The 26,349-nt window shown below is 45.1% G+C and overlaps 3 protein-coding genes across 3 annotated transcripts in view; 1 reads left to right on the top strand and 2 right to left on the bottom strand.

Annotated features, from left to right (window-relative positions):
- The window catches only part of LOC144326676 (uncharacterized), a 31,983-nt gene extending 15,359 nt beyond the window's left edge, over positions 1-16,624 (bottom strand). The window contains exon 1 of the mRNA XM_077923379.1: positions 11,879-16,624. The gene's annotated coding sequence lies outside the window, so the exon portion shown is untranslated. The remainder of the gene's footprint in view (positions 1-11,878) is intronic.
- Positions 1-26,349, top strand: part of LOC144326657 (uncharacterized) — a 279,931-nt gene that overhangs the window by 224,204 nt on the left and 29,378 nt on the right. The gene's annotated exons all lie outside the window — the stretch shown is intronic.
- LOC114591187 (uncharacterized) lies at positions 749-25,806 on the bottom strand. Its single transcript, XM_077923460.1, has 3 exons — positions 24,647-25,806; positions 16,654-18,357; positions 749-2,848 (listed from the first exon to the last, which is right to left on the bottom strand). The coding sequence occupies exons 2-3, from the start codon at positions 18,278-18,280 to the stop codon at positions 1,455-1,457; spliced, it is 3,021 nt and encodes a 1,006-aa protein (XP_077779586.1). The 5' UTR covers positions 18,281-18,357; positions 24,647-25,806; the 3' UTR covers positions 749-1,454.

The following is a 26,349-nucleotide window of genomic DNA, read 5'->3' as shown; positions in this document are numbered from 1 at the left end:
ACGTTAAGAGTATCAAAAAATGTAAAAAACATTTGGAAATATAGGGGAGGATGAAACTTTCACTTTTACGAAGGATTTCAACCATAAAGAGAAATGTTTTACCTAAGATACTGTTTTTATTCTAAATGATACCAATAATAAATAATACAAGCTTCTTTAACAAATGGCAAAGAGATATTTCATGATTACTCTGGCAGGGGGAAAACAGAATAAAGTATAAAATTTTGATAGATACTAAAAATAGAGGTGGCTTCGCACTGCTAGATTTTCTACTACGAGGCAGCCTCTTTGTGTTGGTTAAAAGAATGGATATCGTTGGACAACACACTATTGCTGGATTCTCAGTGGAATCTCGGTTGTAGAACGCTTCGGAAGTTGAACGTTTGGGGCTTTCAAACACCAAGAACCCAGAGGTGAATGCTTCCATTTTTGAACGCAATTTGTAAATAAAATTATATACAGTGGTGCCTCAGGTTAAGTACTTAATTCGTTCCGGAGGTCTGTTCTTAACCTGAAGCACCACTTTAGCTAATGGGGCCTCCTGCTGCTGCTCCGCCGCTAGAGAACGGTTTCTGTTCTCATCCTGAAGCAAAGTTCTTAACCTGAAGCACTATTTCTGGGTTAGCAGAGTCTGTAACCTGAAGCGTATGTAACCCGAGGTACCACTGTATTAATAAAATTATCTATATATAAAGCAATTGAAACACTTCCCACACTGTTGGGTTGAAATAAGCGACAGACGAATGGCAAGGTGTCATACGGGAGGCATCTCTCGAGCATGTCTTGGAGAGTCTCTTTTATTGAATATTACAGCATTTCCACATATGTGCTTGTTGCTGATTGGTTAACATGAATACAATGCAAGGGTTGAATATAGGTATTGATCATCAATAGATTAAAGGGTGGGAAAGGGAACACAGGATTGGACAGGCGTGAAACCTCCTTATTAAACTATTAACTAGTGATTGAGTATCAAGACTTAAACCATTACTAATGATTGATTTTGCATGACACGAAAGAACATAACAATCGCGTTCCGTAGATGTGGTCAACAATGCGTTAAGAACAGGTCAGGGTAATGAACTCAATGTGAACTGATCAGAACATTCCCAGACCCATGCGTAGAGGCAAAAACATCCCAGCACCCATCCTCCTTCCATTCAAACCATTTTAGATTTTTCAGTCTGTGGATTGTAGGGTTTCAACTCTTAAAGCTTCTCCTCCTTGCGAGCCCATTGATGGTTTCTAAGAACATCAGGACTGAACCTCTATGTACGCTCCATATACGTAAGTGGTTTTCCCTTTTTGAGTTCGCTGATTTTGCTAAGGTTTCCACTTCTATTGATGCTCTTTCCACACTCCATACATTTATTTGCTTGTCCCCGAGTGAGTCTGTTGATGTCGTCTAAGTTTCCTGTGTGTGAAATTAGGGTTCCACTCTGAAAGAAACTCTTTCAACTCTCCATACATTTAAATGGTTTCTCCCCTGTGTGAGTCCGTTGATGTCTTCTAGCATTTCCAACATTGGTGAAGCCCTTTCCACACTCCTTACATTTAAATGGTTTCTCCCCTGTGTGAGTTTGATGATGGATACTAAGTGCTGTACCATCAATAAAGCTCTTTCCACATTCCATGCATTTAAATGGTTTCTCTCCTGTGTGAGTCCGTTGATGTCTTCTAACATTTCCAACATTGGTGAAGCCCTTTCCACACTCCTTACATTTAAATGGTTTCTCCCCTGTGTGAGTCCATTGATGTTCTCTAAGTGTTCCACTGCGACTGAAGCTCTTTCCGCACTCGGTGCATTTAAATGGTTTCTCCCCAGTGTGAGTTTGATAATGGGTTCTCAGCTCTCTCCTCTCAATAAAACTCTTTCCACATTCCATGCATTTAAATGGTTTTTCCCCTGAGTGAGTCCATTGATGTCTTCTTACTGATCCACTAGAAGTGAAGCCCTTTCCACACTCCTTACATTCAAATGGTTTCTCCCCTGTGTGAGTCCGTTGATGGATTCTAAGTGTTCCACTACAAGTGAAGCTCTTTCCACACTCCATACATTCAAATGGTTTTTCCCCTGTATGAGTTTGATGATGGATACTAAGTGCTGTACCGTCAATAAAGCTCTTTCCACATTCCATGCATTTAAATGGTTTCTCCCCTGTGTGAGTCCGTTGATGTTTTCTCAGTGTTTCACTGTAAGTGAAGCTCTTTCCACAATCCATACATTTATATGGTTTTTCCCCTGTGTGAGTCCATTGATGTTTTCTCAGTGTTTCACTGTGACTGAATCTCTTTCCACAATCCATACATTTATATGGTTTTTCCCCTGTGTGAGTTCGATGATGGATTGTAAGTTTTCTACTCTCAGTGAAGCTCTTATCACACAGCATACATTTAAATAGGTTTTCCCCAGTGTGAGTTTTATGATGAATATTCAGTCTTCTATTCGTACTGAAACTCTTTCCACACTCCAAACATTTAAATGGTTTCTCCCCTGTGTGAATCCGTTGATGGATTCTAAGTGCTGTATCATCAATAAAGCTCTTTCCACATTCCATACATTCAAATGGTTTCTCTCCTGTGTGAGTCCGTTGATGTTTTCTAAATGTTCCACTATCGGTGAAGCTCTTTCCACACTCCATACATTTATAAGGTTTTTCCCCTGTGTGGGTTCGTTGATGGTTTTTAAGGTGTCCAATCTGACTGAAGCTCTTTCCACACTCCTTACATTTATATGGTTTCTCCCCCGTGTGCGTGTGTTTATGTATACGAAGGTTTGAACTCCAACCAAAGCTTTTTCCACACTCCATGCATTTAAATGGTTTCTCTCCTGTGTGAGTCCGTTGATGTTTTCCAAGTGTTCCACTGTCAGTGAAACTCGTCCCACACTCCATACTTTCAAATTGTTTCTCCTCTCTCTTTTCACATTCCATGAATTTATATGGTTCTTTGTTATTCCCATTGGACATGGCCCTCCAGAATTTTGACTGCCTTCTCCATTGTCTTCTTTCAACAGGGAGGAGCGGGGGGAAAGGAAACCTAGGAAGAGAACAAAGGAATATTACACACATCAATTAGCACCTGCTCTTATTTTAACGTTTGTACAATCTCTCCTGCCCTCCATATGTTCCAAATTTTTAGGAAAGACAGATGAAATAATGTTAAATAATGGTAATGCATCACCAGTCTTTCCTAACCTTTAATTAAGCATTAATGAAGCAGCAGTATCTTAGAATACAGTTGAACTGTGGGGTTTACATTTTATAAAAAGTGGTTTCTCATAGGAAAGGGAGCTGCTCTATGTTCCATGAACCTGGCCAATATTAATCAGGATCCGAAATTCATCATGAAGTTCTTCATCCGCTGCACTATCATCTTCCACCCCTTGGGCCACATTTTGTCCCCTTCGACCTCTAGATCTTTATTCATCACCTGCACAGTCCCTTTGGCCTCAGGAGGTCCATACTGACCATTTTGGGAGACCCATATGTAAGTCTAGTGACAAGGCTTGGTGCTTGTGGTCGGTTGAAGGAGTGCTCAGTTGGAGAATGTTCTTGGGGTTGGACCTCCATCTCTCAGCCTTGCATTCTTGAATGGAGAGAGCTGGAGATGCAGAAGGAAAGCAGCTGGAGCCTGACTGCTAGGAAGGCCAGATTGAGACACCAACCCCAATTATGATTTATAATAATTATATGCCACCAGGTCTTGCACCCGCCTCCTGACACTGGCCTATCTTAGCGGAGATTTCCTGTCCAGGCCTCTCTCACTGTTCTTCCTCCTTTGCCCTGGGTGGCCAAGGGCTTCTGGATATTGTAGCTTTGACAATATTTCTTGGTGTTTTATGAAGAAGAATTTACAGGGGATGGGGGTAGGTCAAGGGTTTGAAAATGGTATAGGTGCAATTTATTCAGAACAAAAGGCAAAATTAATTGTGAACAATGTAGTGACAGAAGAGTTTAAGATTGAGAAAGGGACACGGCAAGGTTGCCCAATTTCTCCATTGCTCTTTATATTGGTCCTTGAGGTTTTGTTAAACATGATAAGAAAGGTCCAAGAGGTTAAAGGTATACAAGTGGGAGCTAAACAGTACAAACTGAAAGCATTTGCTGATGATTTAGTAGTGACCTTACAGGGGCCAGAATCTAGTACTAAAAGGGTATTGGAACTGATTCAAGAATTTGGACAGGTAGCAGGTTTTAAGCTGAATAAGACAAAAACCAAGCTTTTAGAGAAAAACTTAACTGTGAATGAGAGAGAGAAGTTTCAGGAGGAGACAGGACTAACACTGGTTAAGAAAGTGAAATATTTAGGGGTTAACATGACTGCCAAAAATGTGAATTTATTTAAGGATAATTATGAAAAATGTTGGATTGAGGTCAAAAAGGATTTAGAAATATGGACAAATTTGAAGCTATCATTGTTAGGCCGAATTGCTGTGATAAAAATGAATGTGCTGCCAAGGATGTTGTTTTTGTTTCAAACATTACAAATTTTGGATAAGATGGATTGTTTCAAGAAGTGGCAGAAAGATATTTCCAGATTTGTTTGGCAGGGCAAGAAGCCTTGAATAAAATTTAAGATATTAACTGATGCTAAAGAAAGAGGTGGATTTGCCCTGCCAGACCTTAAACTTTATTATGAATCAGCTGCTTTTTGCTGGCTGAGAGTATGGCTGCTTCTTGAAAACACTGACGTGTTGGATCTAGAAGGTTTCAATAATGCATTTGGTTGGCATGCATATTGGTGGTACGATAAGGTAAAAGTACATAAAGCGTTTAAAAATCATATTGTTAGAAAAGTATTGTTTAATGTTTGGACAAGATATAAAGATTTGCTAGAAAAGAAAACCCCAAGATGGTTGTCACCAATGGAAGCGAAGGCACAGAAAAAACTCAATATGGAGGCCAAATGGCCGAAATATTGGGAAATTCTGGAACAAGATGGAGACAGAATAAAATTGCAGAGCTTTGAAAAATTGAAAAATAAAGTGCAAGATTGGCTCCATTATTATCAAATAATGGAGGCATACAATTTGGACAAAAAAGTTGGTTTCCAGGTGGAAAAATCAAAATTGGAAACAGAATTGTTAGATCCAAAAATTAAGAATTTGTCAAGAATGTATAACTTGCTGTTGAAATGGAACACTCAGGATGAAACAGTGAAATCAGCTATGATTAAATGGGCACAAGATGTTGGACATAACATAATGATGGCTGACTGGGAACAGTTACGGACCACAGGTATGAATTTCACGGCATTTAATGCCCTAAGAGAAAATTTAATAAAAATGATTTATAGGTGGTACATGACACAAGTCAAGCTTGCAAAAATTTATCATTTGCCCGACAATAAATGTTGGAAATGTAATGAGACTGAAGGTACATTCTTTCACCTTTGGTGGACATGCCCAAGGATTAAGACATTCTGGGAGATGATTTATAACGAAATGAAAAAGGTATTCAAATATACCTTCCTGAAGAAACCAGAGGCCTTTCTCCTGGGCATGGTCGGCCAATTGGTGCCAAAGAAGGATAGAACATTTTTTATGTATGCAACAACAGCAGCAAGGATACTTATTGCGAAATATTGGAAGACACAAGATTTACCCACCCGGGAAGAATGGCAGATGAAGTTGATGGACTATATGGAACTGGCGGAAATGACTGGCAGAATCCGAGACCAGGGAGAAGAGTCGGTGGAAAAAGATTGGAAAAAGTTTAAAGACTATTTACAGAAATACTGTAAAATTAATGAATGTTAGAAAAATGTTGGAATGAAGTTATATGGCTTTAGTAGAAATGTTATAAGGAATTAAGTATAAATAGATTAATAGAGTATTAAAGGAAAAAATAAGGTTAGAATGTGTTAATTATAGGATAGAAAACAGAGGAAGATGGAAAGGAATTGCTGAAACAATTAACAGAAGTGGAATACAAAAAGGGAGGTGTGAGGAGGTCGTGGAAATAAGTGAAAGATGGGATAATGAAATTGTTTGATTTGTTTGTTTTTGTTTTGTTTTGCTAGTTTAATGTGTCAATGTTATGTAGTGTTTTTGTATTGTATTGTTTTTGTAGTGTTTGAATTGTTGGAAAAGTAATAATAATTATATGCCGCCAGGTCTCGCACCTGCCTCCTGACACTGGCTTATCTTAGCGGAGATTCCCTGTCCAGGCCTCTCTCATTGTTCTTCCTCCTTTGCCCTAGGTGGCCAAGGGCTTCTGGATATTGTAGCTTTGCGCCAACTGGGAATTATTTATTAAATTGTTATACCTCTCTTCATATGAAGATCACAAGATAAAAATATGTGTGACACTGAAAAAGATGAGTATTAAAGGTGAATAACACTGATTGTGGGAAAGAATAGAAAGAAGATGAAACCAGTGGTGTGTCCACCTGAATGTAACATAATAATAATAATAATAATAATAATAATAATAATGAAGTGTAAAGAAGAAACCAATTTTCAAATCAGTTCCATATTCCCTGGGTGTATTTCTCTGCCATGATTGTGACTCAGAATCTTAGCCACACTTTTTTCTAGAATATCAACTGGACATAGGAGCCAGACAATCCCTGGGGTTTCATCCAGACATTCCTTTAGTGTGGGCAGCAGCAGCAGCGGAGAAAGGAAGGAAGCAACTTTGGGGTCAAACCATTTCCTTCAGAAGGTCTTCCCCAGCGGCCAGCAGGGTTGATAAACTGCTCAGTGGGGACACCTTGGATTTATAGTGTTAGGGTCTGGATACCAATCACAATCCCTTGGAAATGTCTCAAGAACCCTTAAGATCCAATTTCACCAACTCCCAAGTAACACTGAGCCCTAGAGGAACCGTCTATACTGAGGTGAGGCACCTCTGGCCCTCCAGATGTGGTTGGACTCAAAGTACCACCTGCCCAAGCAAGGATGGCCCATGGCCAGGGAGGATGGGAGTCTTATCTGGGGGGACAAACTGAATATCTGTATTTCGTTTCCTCCTTCCTCCGTGATCTCCAACATCTGATACAGTCCAACCAACTGCACACATTCCCAAATCATCTTGCACCACTGACTTCCCAAGACGGCTGCATTGTGTCTGGGACACTGGCAATGGAACAGCACCTTCCACTGGATGAGAGGATAGAGGGTTAAATCAGGGCTGGCCAAATGGGACTCAGCGCCCTCCCCTCCTTGCCCCTCCCTGCATCTGCTGCCTGAGGGGGCTGCCTCAGTTTCCCTAGTGGGGGAGCAGGACCCGAGAACAGCCTTCTCTCTTCCCCAAAAATACAGGAAACACTACAAAGAAGGCCTTGGAGTGTCACCGTGGAACATAACAACAACAACAACAACAACAACTGGTTGTAAGTCCCTTTGGGCTGCCCTGGGCAAGAGAAAGCAACTAATAGATTCAATAAATAAATAAAAATAACAATACAGTGGTGCCTCGCAAGACGAAAAGAATCCGTTCTGTGATTCTCTTCATCTAGCGGTTTTTTCGTCTTGCGAAGCAAGCCCATTGAAGGATTAGCGGATTAGCGCTATTAGCGGCTTTTAGCAGCTTATCTGCTGATCGGATCAGCTGATAAGTGGCTTAGCGGCTTAGAAAAAGGGGGGGAGGGGGGAAAACCAGCAGGAACTCGCAAGACATTGTCGTCTTGCGAAGCAAGCCCATAGGAAATTCGTTTTGCGAAGCACCTCCAAAACGGAAAACTCTTTCGTCTAGCGAGTTTTCCGTCCTGCGAGGCATTCGTCTTGCGGGGCACCACTGTAACTGAAACTGCAGTACAGTGGTACCTCGGGTTAAGTACTCAATTCGTTCCGGTGGTTAAGAAAGTGTTCTTAACATAATGGGGCCTCCTGCTGCTGCCGCGCCGCTGGACCACAATTTCTGCTCTCATCCTGGGTTAGCGGAGTCTGTAACCTGAAGCGTATGTACAAGAGGAACAGCCATTTTAGATCTGGTCCTAACCAATGTTGATGACCTGGTTAGTGGGGTAGAAGTGGAAGGATCATTAGGCGCGAGTGATCATGCTCTTCTGAAGTTTACTATACAGCGGAAAGGAGCAGCCAAGCATACTAGGACTCAATTTCTTGACTTTAAGAAAGCCGACTTTCGTAAAGCTGACGGAGTCCTGGCTGTTTACTTCGTGAGCAACCACACACATTCCTCACAGTAAGTATACAAACCACATGTTTGAAAAATTACAGGAGAACCATCCTGAAATCATTTTAACTCTCCCAATGCCATAATAATAATAATAATAATTTATTATTTATACCCTGGCTATCTGGCTGAGTTTCCCCAGCCACTCTGGGGAATCAAGTGTTAAAAACAATACAGCATTAAATATTAACAACTTCCCTAAACAGGGCTGCCTTTAGATGTCTTTAAAAATAAGATAGCTGCTTATTTCCTTGACATCTGATGGGAGGGCATTCCACAGGGCAAGCGCCACTACCCAGAAGGCCCTCTGTCTGGTTCCCTGTAACCTCACTTCTCGCAATGAGGGAACCGCCAGAAGGCCCTCGGCGCTGCATCTCAGTGTCCAGGTTGAACGATGGAGGTGGAGACGCTCCTTCAGGTATACAGGACTGAGGCCGTTTAGGGCTTAAAAGGTCAGCACCAACACTTTGAATTGTGCTCAGAAATATACTCAAATATTCCTCTGCAGCAAGGGAGGCAAATGGAAGCCTTCCCATTGTCTTTGTGTTTACGAATGCTGTCTTAAGGAGGAATGAACAGGGTGAGCCTGTGACCTGGATTCAGGAACTAAAGTATTTACCATCACAAAAGAATGCCCAGGCTGCCCAGGTAATGCAGTTAGTGACCATTAACAGGTATCCTTGAGGACAGGTTTTCTGCTGTAGACCGCCTCCTGTGATGTATTCCTGCTGTAGACAGTCTCCTTCTGTATGATATTTTGGGGGTGGTGGTCTTGGGTGGGCAATTTCAAAAGACTATATAAGGCCCTTCACACCTCCCTCCTGGTTGTGGTGAGGGGGGGACACACTGTTGCAATAAAGTTGCAGGCTTACTAGCCGCTTTGCTTCCCATATACTCTGGGTGGCCTGTTATTTTCTCCTACCTACCGTATTTTTGCTCCATAAGGCACACCTGATCATAAGGCGCACCTAGTTTCTAGAGGGGGAATTCAAGAAAAAAATATTATTTAAAGGGAGCACTGAGCAGAGCTCCCCGGTGCCCTGCGGAGGCGTTGCGTCACTAAGGTAGAAGCTAAAACAGCTAGCGGGAGCGTGCGAAGCCTCCACAGGGCAGCAGCGAGCCTTCATCCCGGGCTTCCCCCGCCAGCCCCGACAAGCTCTGGGAGTATTCCCCACCTCCTGCAAAAGCCCACAGGACCTGCGCACCCTTTAAGGAGGTGGGGGAATTCTGTAAGATTATTTGGGGAAGTTTTTCTAATGAGAAGATATTGTCACAGATGCTTGTTTTTGCCATTCTCAAAAGTGTGAATTTGTGTCTGCAGAGATTACATGCCTTTTCTTCACAGGAAAAATGTTATAAAATAAACATACAGAGTTGAGGGGAAACCTTAATCCCATTGTTCCTTTGCAAATTTATATACACAGCTTGCAGGGCAGCAGTTGAAGGAGGAGCAAAAGGGTTTTCTTGTGTGTGTGTTTCTTTGTGACTGATTAGCTGCTCTCCTTGTGCAAAGTTCAGAGGGGGCAGGGTTTCTGTTGAGGCAGGTGATTAGCTGTGGGAGGAGTTTATCAGAGCTAGCAGGGCAGCGGCACGCGCCCAGAGGCGCGCGCAGTTTAATCCATCTTTTAGATTTAGGGGAGCTAGTCTCAAACGTTTGTTGGGGGAGACCTAGGTTTTGGCTTGAGAGCAGTACATGTGTAAAGGATCTAGGAGTCTTGGTTGACCACAAACTTGACATGAGCCAACAGTGTGACGCGGCAGCTAAAAAAGCCAATGCAATTCTGGGCTGCATCAATAGGAGTATAGCATCTAGATCAAGGGAAGTAATAGTGCCACTGTATTCTGCTCTGGTCAGACCTCACCTGGAGTACTGTGTCCAGTTCTGGGCACCACAGTTCAAGAAGGACACTGACAAACTGGAACGTGTCCAGAGGAGGGCAACCAAAATGGTCAAAGGCCTGGAAACGATGCCTTATGAGGAACGGCTAAGGGAGCTGGGCATGTTTAGCCTGGAGAAGAGGAGGTTAAGGGGTGATATGATAGCCATGTTCAAATATATAAAAGGATGTCATATAGAGGAGGGAGAAAGGTTGTTTTCTGCTGCTCCAGAGAAGCGGACACGGAGCAATGGATCCAAACTACAAGAAAGAAGATTCCACCTAAACATTAGGAAGAACTTCCTGACAGTAAGAGCTGTTCGACAGTGGAATTTGCTGCCAAGGAGTGTGGTGGAGTCTCCTTCTTTGGAGATCTTTAAGCAGAGGCTTGACAACCATATGTCAGGAGTGCTCTGATGGTGTTTCCTGCTTGGCAGGGGGTTGGACTCGATGGCCCTTGTGGTCTATTCCAACTCTACGATTCTACAGAATCAACCCCTTCAAATTCTAAGTTCGAAGAGGTTCCATGAACAGATGGTTTGCAGTGGAAGAGATCTGCACAAGTAGCTAAGTGTGAAGCAGTAAAAATGAAAGTGCAACCTTGTGAGCAGAATACTCCACACATCTTGGGGTCTTTGTGTAATAATTGTGCAAGTCAGACTTGAGGCAAGCGCTGAAGGCTCTTCAGGGCTGGCAACCTCTTTCCAATCCCATTGGGTTCCAACAACTTCACTAACACTTAACTGTACAGAATAGGCACCTGAATGCAGAAGCCAATCCAAAGGGGTGGCTGGTAGTGGAGGTGGTGAAATTCTTAAGTTCTGAGTTTTTCAGGTGCGCTAAAACTCAGTCTTGGCTGTATTTTAAAAATAAAACAAAACCAACATACTATAATATTATTGTTTTAGTTAAATAAATTGTTTAAGTTGTAATTAAGGAAATGATTATTTTTCTCCTTCCAATAAATTACAGCAGAACTGTTGTCCAAATATAGACAGTTAACTTATTAAATCTCAGAATTATTTCATAATTATATGTCTGTGTATTTCTAATAGTGTAACCAAATCAGAAATTTTTGATTTAAATAGAATCATACTGACTAGTGATTTACCGTAAATTGTGATTGAAATGAATTTGATTTATATCAAACCCACCCTGATTGCAATCTACCACAATGTCTGAAATAAGGCTGGAACTATACAGAGGCGAACAGGACAATGTCCTGGCAGCTGCTACTACTTAGGGGTCTGAAACGGATAAATGAAAATATTATCAATCCTCACACACTCAGTTTCATCTGCAGGGAAGCCAAGATGCATCCTAGCAGGACTTTTGGGTTTCGGCTAGGCTATAATTGGTGGTATTCAGGACAATCCAAAGTATGGCTAGGAGTCCTAGTGAATACAGATAATCTGGGACTGCCAGACTGCCAGCAGGGAGACTGGGGAATAAGATGTGATGGAAGGGGAGGGGTCTCTGTCGAGGCTCCTCCCTCTCCCATTAACCCTTCCATGGACTCCCTCTCTCCCTTTCCCCACCCAGGCGCCCCACGACCCCAGGGAGAATGGGGGGCCTCAGCCCCACCCCCAGCCCTGCTTGGGGTCCTCCTTCCCCTTCCCGCCAGGGCAGCTGAGCATCTCTCGGCCCCCCAGGAAAGAGAAAGGGGAGTCTGGCGGTGCTGCTGCTGCCCAGGAGATCTTGCAAGGTGTAGATCCCTGCAGGTGTTGGGTCCCCCCTTCCCCCCTGGGTCGGGGCCTGGATCGGGGCCCCTGTCGACGGGCCCCAGGGAGGGCGCTTTCCTTCGGGGGGGGGTCTCTTCGTCCTCCCCCCTTATCCCCCCTCCTCTATTTCCCTCTTTACCTCTTGGTCCTCCGCCTCCCTGGCTCCAGATTAGTCCGCTTTCCTTATGCGCAAAGAAAGGGCGGCGGCGACGGGGGGGGATTTTCAGCTACGCCCTCCTTGTCTGCAATAGAAGGGGCTGGGGGGGGTTCTCCACTGACGCCCCTCCTCCTTTTCCGGCTGGAAACTTCCGGCGCATTTCGCGGCGACACTTCCGGCTCCTTTTCCGACGCACTTGCCCCTAGAGCTACATCTCCAAGAGCAGCCCCTCCCTGTGTCCGGAGGGGAAGGAGACGGGGCGGCGCTGCCTCTGGCCTCCTGCTCTGGGGGCTCCATGGGGACCCGGCCCCCGCCCCCCAACTGGCGGCAGGGAGGGGGGGAAGCTGGGCAAGTTGAGGCAGGGGGAGGATCTCCTTCTGGGCCTCCTTCTGCATGCCAAGCACTCAAGCGGGGTCCTTCTGCATGCAGAGCAACGGCTGCATTGCTGAGCTTCGCCCCCAAACAGCCAAGCCCAGCTTCAAACACCAGCCCCTCTCCTGCCCCCCCCGTTCAAAAACCACACACTGGATTGAGAGGTGTTCTTGAGTGTTGCCTTGTCACACACATGCAACACCACAACAGTCCTGTGAAAGGAAGGGGGAGCATTTCTGCAGGCTGATGTCCATCCATCCATCCAGCTGCCCAGGCCCCAGCACCTCCCCCTAAGAGTGAAGGGTCCCAGTCTGAAAATCCTCCCTTCCTGCTGGAGATGAGGCAGTGAGGGATTCCAGAGAGACAGAGGCGCCCTTGCTCTGGAATTCCCTTGCCAGCAGGGAGACTTCAAAAGCCCCCCCCCCATGCCTCCCCCTTCCCTCATTCAGTACGGAGACTTTTCATCTTGTGGTTGGGTCATTTCAAATCCAGTTTTTCTCTCTCTCCCTGCAATTTTAATACTGTTGTTGGTTTCCTTGTTTGAATTATTCTGTTCACTAGTGATATTTCACATAGTGTTTGTGAATGCAAAGCAACTGTGGCTCTTATGATCCCTGCAGGGTATTAAGTGTTGTTCTAACCTCCCTATTGCAGGTGGAAAGAGGAATGTGGGGCTTGCTTATAATATCTTCGGGTGGCAGGATTAAGATTTGGGACTGGGACTTTCCGATTCAGAGCCCCTCTTCGCATGAAATTTCTTCCAAATATTGGAGGAAAGTATGTCTGAGGTTTATGACAGAAATATAATTATTACGGGTGAATTTAGGAGGATCACTGGACTATGACAGAACACTGAGGGAAAGTATCTCAAAAGAAGGCAAAATACCAAATACTTTTTGATATGGTTACAACAATGGATCTACTAGATCAGGGGTCAGCAGACTTTTTCAGCAGGGGGCCAGTCCACTGTCCCTCAGACCTTGTTGGGGGCCGGACTATATTTTGGGGGGAAATGAGCGATTTTGGCCCGCCTGCAAAGAGGCCTGAAGATGTTTGGCTTTACCTGTCCCAGTTGTCCCAATAGACAACAAGGAAAAGAAAATATCCCCCCATCATCATGGAGGTTCACTTCCGAGGGTCTTCTGGCAGTTCCCGCACATTTATAGGGTACCAGGCAGAGGGCCTTCTCGGTAGTGGCACCCTCTCTGTGGAACACCCCCCCCCCCAATATCAGATGTCAAATAGAGAAAGAATTCCATACCTTTTGGAAGACCTCTGAAGGCAGCCCTGTTCAGGAGCAGGGCGGAGATCTCTCAGAAGTGGAGGCTTTGCGCTGAGAGATCCCTGCCTCCACTCCTCCTTGCACACAAGTAGGAGCGGGAGTGGGAAGCTCCGCTGAGGAGCGGTCTGGCTGCCTTCAAGTGGTGCAGGGGCTCTCAGATGCAGCTTCCGGGCTGCCTCCACCTTCCCCAACCCCAGCAACTATTCAGCCTGGCTGCCTTCACAGGGTTGCAGGGGATCTGAGGCAGGGGGGGGGCTCCTTTCAAATCCTCCCTTGAGGGGAGTGCAGCTTCAAACCCCTCAACGGAAAGGGTGACGGAGCCTGTCCCTCCCCAGCTCAGCAGCCCCCATCCAGCTCCTCTTCCCGTGCAAGCAGCAACGCTGCCTAGCGGAGCAGCCCCATCCCATTCCTACTTGCCGCCCGGCCCAGCCTTCCCTCACTCAGTGTTGGGCCACCAGAGCTGGAGGAGTGGGTGGTTGCTGTTGTGGCAGGTGAAGGAACCCAGCGCTTGAGGGTGGGTTGCTACGCAGCCCACCTTCCCTCACAAGGAAAACAGAAGTATGGCACTCAAAACGGAAGTTATACTCAGAACAGAGCATGTTCGGCTTCCAAAAAAAGTTCCAAAACTGGAACACTCGTTTCTGGGTTTGAAGAGTTCAGGTTGCAAGCAGTTTGAGAACTAAGCTGTTTGAAAACTGAGGTACCACTGTATTTATTTTCCCCAATTACAACTGTATTTATCCCCTCCCCCGGTTGTGATTTTCTTGAGTCAAAATGAGAGTACTGTAGGGATCAGATGGGATTACCATGAGGAATTATAAAATATACATCAAGCCATCGTGTCCACGATGAAGACATTGTGTTGACTGGGTTTGATATATTGACGATAATTTCTGATTAAATCCCATAAGATTCTACATTCGTGTCCTTTTCATGCCATTTTCCCTGTTGCCCATTTCTCCTGTCACGTACACAGCCCAGTTGCTTCTTGCTTCGCCAGGCAGGCATCCTGGGCCATAGAGATAGTGGGCAAGTTTCTTTGAAGTAGGGTTCTATATGGTAATCTTAGGATGTTAATCTTAGGGCCAGGAAACAGATCTCACATGAAGGTGATAATGATCCGCTGTCCTCCTGGTCATCCTCCTTATCATGTGTATTGCTTGTTTATGACCTCCGGGGTTGCTAAATGCTCTTCTTTGTTTACCCCAGAAATATTTGTGCTTAATTAGTTTTAGTAGTTTAACTTTCTCCCCACGTGGGTTTGTGGAAATGCTCAGAAGAAATCTGATTAGTTCTTACGAACACTCTGTAAAAAGTTCTTGTGTGAATAAAACGGCCTGGGCCGGGGGCTGTGGGAATCGGACAAGCACAGAGACGATTATACGCACCCTTCCCAGAGTCTTGCTGGTTCAAGCCTCTGTGTGTATTCTTATTAATCAGAGTTCCATCCTTCCTTTACTTTGCGAACGGAACAAGTACCCACTAAGCATTTTTTTAGGAAAAAAAGCACCGAGTTATACCATAACATTACAGATCAATGGAAAGACAATTTAATGAAGAATGTAAGGAAATGACTTTTATGAAGGATTAATTATTACAACAGTAGTCATAAAGAAGAAATGTGAAACAAACAGAAAAAAATTAAATATACAGGTAGAATTGCCACGTTATAGTAATAATAATAATTTCTTATTTATACCCCGCCCATCTGGCTGGGCCACTCTGGGCGGCTTCCAACAAAATATTGAATTACAATAATGCATCAAACAATAAAAGCTTCCCTAAACAGGGCTGCTTTCAGGTGTCTTCTAAAAGTCTGGTGGTAGTTGTTCTCTTTGACATCTGGTGGGAGGGCGTTCCACAGGGCAGGTGCCACCACCAAGAAGGCCCTCTGCCTGTTTCCCTGTAACTTGGCTTCTCGCAGGGAGACAACCGCCAGAAGGCCCTTGGCGCTGGACCTCAGTGTCCGGGCAGAACAATAGGGGTGGAGACGCTCCTTCAGGTATACTGGACCGAGGCCGTTTAGGGCTTTGAAGGTCAGCACCAACGCTTTGAATTGTGCTCGGAAACGTACTGGGATCCAATATAGGCCTTTCTAGACCAGTGTTCTGTGGTCTCAGCGGCTGCTCCCAGTCACCAATCCAGCTGCCGCATTCTGCATTAGTTGTAGTTTCCGGGTCACCTTCAAAGGTAGCCCCACATAGAGCGCATTGCAGTAGTTGGAACTTTGTGATAAATAAGTGGGTTTTGCGTTGCAGTTTGGGTACTCAGTCTGGAAAAGGTTTGCCATCACTGCCCTCGGATCATGTCCAGTCGCAAAGGTGGATGGAGGCTTTCCACCCTCAGGGCCCAGAGGTGGCTCCTGCCTTGAGGCAGCTAGTGGATTTGGAGGAAGCTGACCCTTAGCACTCTGGGTTGGAGACCTGCCTGAACCTCCTTCCCCATTATACTCATCCTTACGGTTTCATTTTGGGGATAGCATTCTACACACACTTGTGTCACCATGGTTCCCGCCCCCCAGCACATTGCTTTGAGATGCTCTGGTACAGCCCCTTCTTCCCTGTGCCCCCTTCCCTCCTCATGCAAGACCACCAGTCTCAGCTCCATTTTGAGCAACTCTCCATTCCCAGATACAAACATTTCTAGCTCCCTCCACCAAACACCAACACCAGCTCACTCTCAGTCCACCCTCATTCAGCAGCAACACGATTCATTCACATTAAATATTATATTAGGCTTACTCTTGTGAAATGTGACCTTCATTACTTTAAATAAATGTCTAGACCACGTTACAAACAACAGAAGCGAACATACGCTGCATGGAATTAAGACTGATTTCCTGTTATTGATGTGAAAGAAAGTGTCGACTCGGAGAGAAAAAGGTTCTACTCTCTAAAAAGCGTTGCATAATAACCAAAGCAGGATCCACACTCCTTCTAGTTTAACCCTTTCTCTTATTTAATTGATGGCCTGTAGGTGTTTCCACTCTTACAGCTCTTACCCCTGGGAGTCTTTTGATGGTTTGTAAGACTTCCACTACAACTGAAGCTCTGTCCACTTCCCTAGGACTTCTATGGTTTCTCCCCTGTATGAGTTTGTTGATGTTTTGTAAGAACTCCACTTGCACTGAAGCTCTTTCCACACTCCATACATTTAAAAGGTTTCTCCCCTGTGTGACACCGTCGATGTTTTCTAAGGTCTCCACTCTGACTGAAGGTCTTTCCACACTCCATACATTTAAATGGTTTCTCCCCTGTGTGACTCCGTTGATGAATTCTAAGGTGTGCACTCTTACTGAAGCTCTTTCCACACTCCATGCATTCAAATGGTTTCTCCCCAGTGTGACACTGTTGATGAATTCTAAGGTCTCCACTCCGACTGAAGCTCTTTCCACACTCCATGCATTTAAATGGTTTCTCCCCAGTGTGAGTCCGTTGATGAATTCTAAGGAGTCCACTCCTACTGAAGCTCTTTCCACACTCTATACATCTAAAAGGTTTCTCCCCAGTGTGACTCCGTTGATGAATTCTAAGGTCTCCACTCCCACTGAAGCTCTTTCCACACTCCATACATTTAAAAGGTTTCTCCCCAGTGTGACTCCGTTGATGAATTCTAAGGTGTCCACTCCCACTGAAGCTCTTTCCACACTCCATGCAATTAAATGGTTTCTCCCCTGTGTGAGTTTGTTGATGAATTCTAAGGTGTCCACTCTGACTGAAGCTCTTTCCACACTCCATGCATTTAAATGATTTCTCCCCTGTGTGAGTCCGTTGATGAATTCTAAGGCTTCCGCTAGTAGTGAAGCTTTTTCCACACTCCATGCAATTAAATGGTTTCTCCCCCGTGTGAGTCCGTAGATGAATTCTAAGGCTTCTGCTAGTAGTGAAGCTCTTTTCACACTCCATACATTCAAATGGTTTCTCCCCAGTGTGAGTCCGTTGATGAATTCTAAGGAGTCCACTCCTACTGAAGCTCTTTCCACACTCTATACATCTAAAAGGTTTCTCCCCAGTGTGACTCCGTTGATGAATTCTAAGGTCTCCACTCCCACTGAAGCTCTTTCCACACTCCATACATTTAAAAGGTTTCTCCCCAGTGTGACTCCGTTGATGAATTCTAAGGTGTCCACTCCCACTGAAGCTCTTTCCACACTCCATGCAATTAAATGGTTTCTCCCCTGTGTGAGTTCGTTGATGAATTCTAAGGTGTCCACTCTGACTGAAGCTCTTTCCACACTCCATGCATTTAAATGATTTCTCCCCTGTGTGAGTCCGTTGATGAATTCTAAGGCTTCCGCTAGTAGTGAAGCTCTTTCCACACTCCATACATTCAAATGGTTTCTCCCCTGTGTGACTCCGTTGATGAATTCTAAGGCTTCTGCTAGTAGTGAAGCTCTTTTCACACTCCATACATTCAAATGGTTTCTCCCCAGTGTGAGTCCGTTGATGAATTCTAAGGTTTCCACTCTGACTGAAACTCTTTCCACATTCCATGCATTTAAATGGTGTCTCCCCTGTGTGACTCCGTTGATGAATTCTAAGGCTTCCGCTAGTAGTGAAGCTCTTTCCACACTCCAAGCATTTAAATGGTTTCTCCCCTGTGTGAGTCCATTGATGTTTTCTAAGTTTTCCACTGTCAGTGAAGCTCCTTCCACACTCCATACTTTCAAATTGTTTATGTTCTCTCTTTTCACACTCCATGTATTTAAATGGTTTCTTTGTTATTCCCATTGGACATAGCCCACCAGAATTCTGACTGCCTTCTCCATTGTCTTCTTTCAACAGGGAGGAGCGGGGGGAAAGGAAACCTAGGAAGAGAACAAAGGAATATTACAATTAGCGTCTTGTACAATCTCTCCTGTCCTCCATATGTTCCAAATTTTTAGCATAGGCAAATGAAATAATGGTAAATAATGGTAATGCATCATCAGCCTTTCCTAACCCTTAATTAAGCATTAATGAAGCAGCAGTATCTTAGAATACGGTTGAACTGTGGGGTTTACATTTTATAAAAAGTGGTTTCTCATAGGAAAGGGAGCTGTTCTATGTTCCATGAACCTGGCCAATATTCATCAGGATCCTAAATTCATCATGAAGTTCTTCATCAGCTGCACTATAATCCTCCACCCCTTGGGCCGCATTTTGTCCCCTTCGACCTCTAGATGTTTATTAATCACCTGCACAGTCCCTTTGGCCTCAGGAGGTCCATACTGACCATTTTGGGAGACCCATATATAAGTCTAGTAACAATGTTATTTATTTCGGTCCTGGAGGTGCTCTTGAACATGATCAGAGGGGACCGGCTGGTTGAAGGAATCCAGGTCGGAGCCAAAGAGTATAAACTTAAAGCTTTCGCAGATGACTTGGTCTTGACATTACAGGAGCCAGAATCTAGTACGAAAAGGGTGTTAGAACTGATTCAAGAGTTTGGTCGGGTGGCGGGATTTAAATTAAACAAGCAGAAAACTAAGGTTTTGGGGGGGAAATTGACAACTTTAGAAACAGAAAGGTTACAGAAAGAGACAGACTTAAATGTGGTTAAAAAGGTGAAATACCTAGGGGTAAATATGACAGCTAAAAATCTGAATTTATTTAAGGATAACTATGAAAAGTGCTGGTCAGAAATTAAAAAGGACCTAGAAAGTTGGTCAAGATTGAAGCTTTCCTTGTTGGGTCGAATTGCTGCTATAAAGATGAATGTATTGCCAAAAATGCTGTTTTTGTTTCAGACCTTACAGATTGTGGACAAGGTGGAGTGTTTCAGGAGGTGGCAGAGAGATATTCCTAAATTTGTCTGGCAGGGCAAAAAGCCCAGAATAAAATTTAAAATATTAACTGATGCTAAGGAAAGAGGAGGGTTTGCCCTGCCAGACTTAAAGTTGTATTATGAATCAGCAGCTTTCTGCTGGTTGAAAGACTGGCTACTTCTTGAGAACACTGATATCTTGGATTTGGAAGGGTTCAACAATGTATTTGGATGGCATGCATATTTGTGGTACGACAAGGTAAAAGCTCATAGAGCTTTCAAGAACCATATTGTCAGGACGGCAGTGTTCAATGTCTGGATAAAATACAAAGATTTATTAGAAAATAAGACCCCAAGGTGGTTGTCACCAATGGAAGCTAAGGCTCAGAAAAGACTCAATATGGAGGCCAAATGGCCGAAATATTGGGAAATACTAGAAAAAGACGGAGACACTTGGAGACTGCAGAGTTTTGAGAAATTAAAAGACAAAGTGCGAGATTGGTTACACTATGCTCAGATCAGGGAGGCTTTCAATTTGGATAAAAAAACAGGCTTCCAGGTGGAAAAATCGAAATTAGAAACAGAATTGTTAGAACCTAAAACTAAGGTACTTTCAAAAATGTATAACTTGCTGTTAAAATGGAACACACAGGACGAAACGGTTAAATCAGCTATGATAAAATGGGCGCAGGACATTGGCTACAACATTATGTTCGCTGACTGGGAACGATTGTGGACCACCAGTGTTAAATTTATGGCATGTAATGCCTTGAAAGAAAATATTATGAAAATGATATATAGGTGGTACACGACCCCAGTCAAGCTTGCAAAAATATACCACTTGCCAGACAATAAGTGTTGGAAATGTAAAGAAACTGAAGGAACATTCTTTCACCTTTGGTGGACGTGCCCAAAGGTCAAGGCCTTCTGGGAAATGATCTATAATGAACTAAAAAGGGTATTTAAATATACCTTCCTTAAGAAACCAGAGGCTTTCCTTTTGGGCATTGTCGGCCAAATGGTGCTAAAAAAGGACAGAACTTTCTTTATGTATGCGACAACTGCAGCAAGAATACTCATCGCAAAGTACTGGAAGACACAAGATTTGCCCACGCTGGAAGAATGGCAGACGCAACTGATAGACTATATGGAATTGGCGGAAATGACTGGCAGAATCCGGGACCTGGGAGAAGAGACAGTTGAAGAGGACTGGAAAAAGTTCAAGGACTACTTGCAAAAGCATTGTAAATTGTATGAATGTTAAGATGATGCAGGATAGAAAATAATCTGGCATTAGTAACTTAGTGGAAAGATGTATGAAAATAAGCGAACTATAAGAACAAGGTTGAAATTTTGATTAATATTATGTCAAATTTAAATATCTAAATATTTGATAATAAAGTTTAAAATTGGAGACATAATATTTGAAAATTACAAAATAAGATTTGAAAGAAGGTGAAGCACTGCTGAATATAACTTTATAAATGGGAACGCAGGAAAGGGAGATGTGAGGAAGTCTGAAAGGAAGGTTATGGAAATTTGGTTTATTGAAATCTAATTATGCTGTATGTTATTTGTTTTGTGTTTACTTTTTTTCTATGTTGGTGATGGTGTTTTATGTGTTTGGTGATGTATTGTTTAAAACCTTTAATAAATATTTTATTAAAAAAAATATAAGTCTAGTAACAAGGCTTGGTGCTTGTGTTCGGTTAAAGGAGTGCTCAGTTGGAGAATGTTCTTGGGGTTGGACCTCCATCTCTCAGCCTTGCATTATTGAATGGAGAGAGCTGGAGATGCAGAAGAAAAGCAGCTGGAGCCTGACCGCTGGGATGCCCAGATTGAGACACCCACCCCAATTATGATTTGTAATAATTATATGCCGTCAGGTCTCGCACCTGCCTCCTGACACTGGCTTGTCTTAGCGGAGATTCCCTGTCCAGGCCTCTCTCACTGTTCTTCCTCCTTTGCTCTGGGTGGCCAAGGGCTTCTGGATATTCTAGCTCTGCTCCAACTGGGATTTATTTATTAAATTTGTATACCTCTCTTCATATGAAGATCACAACATAAAAATATGTGTGACACTGAAATAGTATTAAAGGTGAATAACACTGATTGTTGGAAAGAAAAGAAAGAAGATGAAACCCGTGGTGTGTCCACCTGAATGTAGTAGTAGTAGTAGTAATAATAATAATAATAATAATAATAATAAAGAAGTGTAAAGAAGAAACCAATCTTCAAATCAGTTTCATATTCCCTGGCTGTATTTCTCAGCCATGATTGTGACTCAGAATCTTAGCCACACTTTTTTCTAGAATATCAACTGGATCTCTTTGTAATAGGAGCCAGACATCCCTGGGATTTCATCCAGACATTCCATTAGTGTGGGCAGCAGCAGCAGCGGAGGAAGGAAGGAAGGAATTTGGGGAAAACGATTTCCTTCAGAAGGTCTTCCCCAGCGGCGAGCAGGGTTGATAAACTGCTCAGTGTGGACACCTTGGATTTATAGTGTTAGGGTCTGGATACCAATCACAATCCCTGAAGAAATATCTGAAGAACCCTTAAGATCCAGTTCCACCAACTCCCAAGTAACACTGAGCCCTAGAGGAACCTTCTATGCAGAGTTGAGGCATCTCTGGCCCTCCAGATGTGGTTGGACTCAAAGTACCACCTGCCCAAGTAAGGATGGCCCATGGCCAGGGAGGATGGGAGTCTTATCTGGTGGGACACACTTTCCCCTTCTTCCCCCTCCTCTGAAGATGCGGAATGGGGGAGGTGGGGCACATTGACGCAAGGGGGACATTGACACCCCAACAATATTTCAATATCGAGAAATGATATCCGTGTCGCGACATCACCCAAATGTGCCTATACATGTGTGAGTAGAACAGTTGCGACTGCGCTGGCCGCCAGTTAGCCGGCCAACAACAGCCCTGCAAAATAGACCGGAGTTGCTACACACTTTTGGGACTTGGAAGAGTAACTTACGGCAACCCTAAAGGGCAGTCCAGTGTCGAAATTACGGGGGCCTCTTTTAAATAGGGGCTGGTGTTTGAACTTGGGATTTGCTAATGTTACGGAATTGGCAGGGGGGGCACTTGTGTGAGAGCAGGTTTCTTTGGCCATCTCCCCCTTCCTTGCTTGCCCCTTCTGCTTTCCCATGGCAAGTCCAGCCGAATTTGCCTATGGCATGTGGTACATATCTCTGCCTTCAGACAGAGGGAGCCAGGCAGCTTTCCGGGTCCTGTGCCCAACTTTTCATGAGCTGATATTAAATCCCAAAAGAACTACAGCTGCTTGTTACAGAGGGTGGGGGCAGATTCCGGTAGGTTAATGATATTAACTCTTTCCATGCTCATTTCTGATGCTCATAAGCAGGTGACCCTTTCCTAGACCTTCCTGATGACATTCTCAGTCTGACACACAGTATTTACACAGAAACACGGATCAAACACAAAAAAACCCTTCACATAACTCCCATTTTAAAATACACAGAGACTATTTTATAACATATCCCCGCTATAACACACAAGTTCTAATTAAATCCTAATATTTACTATACCTAAACATTGAGCACCACAGACCTATAATAATAATAATAATAATAAAATTTATTATTTTTACCCTGCCCATCTGGCTGACTTTCCCCAACCGCTCTGGGCGGCTCCCAATCGAGTGTTAAAAACAGTAAAGCATGAAATATTAAAAACTCCCTAAACAGGGCTGCCTTCAGTTGTCTTTTAAAAATAAGATAGCTGCTTAATTTCTTGACATCTGATGGGAGGGCATTCCACAGGGCAAGCGCCACTACCCAGAAGGCCCTCTGTTTGGTCCCCTGTAACCTCACTTCTTGCAGGGAGGGAACCGCCAGAAGGCCCTCGGCGCTGGACCTCAGTGTCCGGGCAGAACGATGGGGGTGGAGACGCTCCTTCAGGTATACAGGACTGAGGCCGTTTAGGGCTTGAAAGGTCAGCACCAACACTTTGAATGGTGCCCGGAAACGTACTCAAATATTCCTCTGCAGTAAAGGAGGCAAATGGAAGCCTTCCTGTTGTCTTTGTGCTTACAAATACTGTCTTAAGGAGGGATGAACAGGGTGAGCCTGTGACCTGGATTCAGGAACTAAAGTATTTACCATCACAAAAGAATGGCCAGGCTGCCCAGGTAATGCAGTTAGTGACCATTAACAGGTATCCTTGGGGACAGGTTTTCTGCTGTAGACGGCCTCCTGTTATGTATTCCTGCTGTAGACAGTCTCCTTCTGTATGATATTGGGGGTGGTGGTCTTGGGCGGGCAATTTCAAAAGACTATATAAGGCCGTGCACACCTCCCTCCTGGTTGTGGTGAGGGGGGGGGGGACACTGTTGCAACAGGGTAATAAAGATCAGGCTTACTAGCTGCTTTGCTTCTCAGTATACTCTGGTTGGCCTCTGTTATTTTCTCCTACCAATATGGAACCCACTTAAGGACTATATGGGCTCTTGGATACCCCATAAGGGGAAAGGAGCAGGTTTTCCTTATAAGAAAGGTCGTAAGACTATGTTTGGTTGGCACGCTTATTTATGGCATGATAAAACTAAAACACACAAGATCTCTATGAATCAGGTTATTCAGAAAATCCTTTTTACAGTATGGGATAAATATAATAATCTGCTGGAAAGAAAAACACCTCTTTGGCTCCAACCCACAAAAACAACAGCTTTTAAAAAAATGCAATAGGGAAGAAGCAATGGGCAACTTACAGAGATATTTTGGACTTTTTGGAAGAAGAAATAAAACTGAATAAACAGGATGAGGTGGGAGGTGTGGTGGCGGATTGGTTTCAATACCATCAAATCATCTTGTTTGGACAAGATAAAGGGAGAGGTTTTTGGACTGAAAGTTCACAGTTTGAAAGAGATATTATTGAGAGGAAAAAGAAAGTGTTCCCCAAATTTCAGGTAGAAAACTGTCCAATCTGAAGAAGTGCGCATGCACACGAAAGCTGGAACAAACTCAGCTGGTCGCTTGGGGACCCAGCCAGGCGCCCCATGACCCCAGGGAGAATGGGGGGCCTCAGCCCCACCCCCAGCCCTGCTTGGGGTCCTCCTTCCCCTTCCCGCCAGGGCAGCTGAGCATCTCTCGGCCCCCCAGGAAAGAGAAAGGGGAGTCTGGCGGTGCTGCTGCTGCCCAGGAGATCTTGCCAGGTGTAGATCCCTGCAGGTGTTGGGTCCCCCCTTCCCCCCTGGGTCGGGGCCTGGATCGGGGCCCCTGTCGACGGGCCCCAGGGAGGGCGCTTTCTTGGGGGGGGTCTCTTTGTCCTCCCCCCTTACCCCCCCTCTATTTCCCCCCCCCCACTTCTCTCCCCCTTTACCTCTTGGTCCTCCGCCTCTCTGGCTCCGGATTAGTCCGCTTTCCTTGTCGGCAATAGAAAGGGCTGGGGGGGGGGGGTTCTCCACTGACGCCCCTCCTCCCCTTTCCTGGAAACTTCCGGCGCATTTCGCAGCGACAATTCCGGCTCCTTATCAGACGCGCGCGTCCCTAGAGCTACGTCCATAGAGCAGCCTCTCCCTGTGTTGGGATGGGAAGAGGACGGGACGGCGCTGCCTCGGGGGCTCCATGGGGACCTGGCCCCCCTCCTTCCTCCTCCCCACAGCAGGGGGGCGAGATGGCTGCGTGGGGGGCATCATATCTGGGGGTGACCTGGGTTTGCGGGGAGAGAAGGACGTGGTTTTCAATCTGCAAACAGGGAGGCTGGGAGGGGAGAGGCTGAGTGAGAAGGAGGGAAGGGCTGCCCCTCCCCCTGTGGGTCAGGAGAGTGGGGGAGGGGCTGAGCCAGGGAAGCCAAGGGGGGTCCCTCCCCCCCCAGCCCAGGGGGGTCCTCTGTGAAGCCAGAGATGGACCCAGCCCCTGGGGGTGGGAAGAGACATGGGGCTGCCTGAGAGAGAAGGGGCGCTTCCTTTCCTCTTCCCCCCTCCTCCCCCCAGGCTCTCCTGCGCCCAGAGACCCCCCTGGCCAGGCAGGGAGAGGGTGGGCTCCCCTTCCGCCATGAGAGGAGGGCAATGGGGTTGTGAGGGGGAGAGAGAGAGACCCCTTTCTGCTCCCCTCACAAGAGGGTCCCCGTCGTGTCTCTGAGGGGCGAGAGAGGAGGAGCCCCTCCCCCCGCTGCTCCTTCCCCTCAACGACTTTTCCCGCCTTTTCCCAACTTCCCGCCCTTCGAGATCTGAGCCTCGCCTCAGTTTCAGGCGCCGAGGAGGCAGATTCCCCGGGCTCCCTGCTTTCTTGGTGGATTTCTTCTCATTCGCCCTGATTTCTGCTCATATATCTGGCTTTTGGAGCTTCTCTAGAAAGAAGGCTGTATAAAAAGCCCCTCACCACTGCCTGCATCCCATACAGTATGTCAAAGTCTGATTTCTTCCCATTTGCTGTGTATAATTCTTCCTCCAGGACTGTTCTTCCTTCCTCCCAGTGTCACTTCCCAACTAATAATTCTTCCCTCACTGCCCTTAAATAGCTGCTTGGGGTCTAGTTTGGGGCCTGCATAAAGAACCTCCTCTCTTTTTATAGCCTTTCTAGGCCCTTTTAACCATGGATAGGAAAATGTTACACCCGAGCAGGGACGAAAGGAGCCAAACGACACCAAGGGGTTAAATCCAGAGAAAGAGCTTTTTATTCTGCCATGGGGGGGGGGGGGAGAGGAGCAAGTGTGATAAAGTCACAAAACAAGCATGAAGTTCACAGCCATTGCACAGTGTCGCCCTTGAGCCAGTGCCACCAACTGGACTCATCCACTTCAGCCCCGACTGGGCCAGGCGAGCTGGGTAGCACTTCCAGAGACCACCTTCTGCACAGGAACAGGTCAAAGTGCTGTGGACTCACAGCTTAGAGTTGTGAGCACCGGATTCACTCCCACCAAAAGACAGTCGTCGCACAGCAGAGTATAAATGACTCGGAGAGCAGCTCTATAGAATATCTTCTTTATGCTATCTATAACTATTATACAACTATATACAGAGCTAAATGAGGTCTAAGCATAAAGAATGCTAAACCGCACTGAGTGTCTGCAGCTGCTCTTAG

This window comes from Podarcis muralis, chromosome 2 (genome assembly GCF_964188315.1).
Source record: "Podarcis muralis chromosome 2, rPodMur119.hap1.1, whole genome shotgun sequence".
NCBI classification, from domain to species: domain Eukaryota; kingdom Metazoa; phylum Chordata; class Lepidosauria; order Squamata; family Lacertidae; genus Podarcis; species Podarcis muralis.
The sequence above is the reverse complement of the archived record's forward strand: the minus strand, read 5'-3'. Positions and strand labels throughout refer to the sequence as shown.

Bases quoted from the DNA above. Each gene is read 5' to 3' on its own strand.
- LOC114591187 (XM_077923460.1), bottom strand. From the start codon at position 18,280: ATGGGAATAACAAAGAAACCATTTAAATACATGGAGTGTGAAAAGAGA. The intron at 2,849-16,653 runs ATCAACAAACTC...CACTTGGAAAAC, and splicing joins AAGTGGAGTTCTTACAAAAC to ATCAACGGACTCACACAGGA.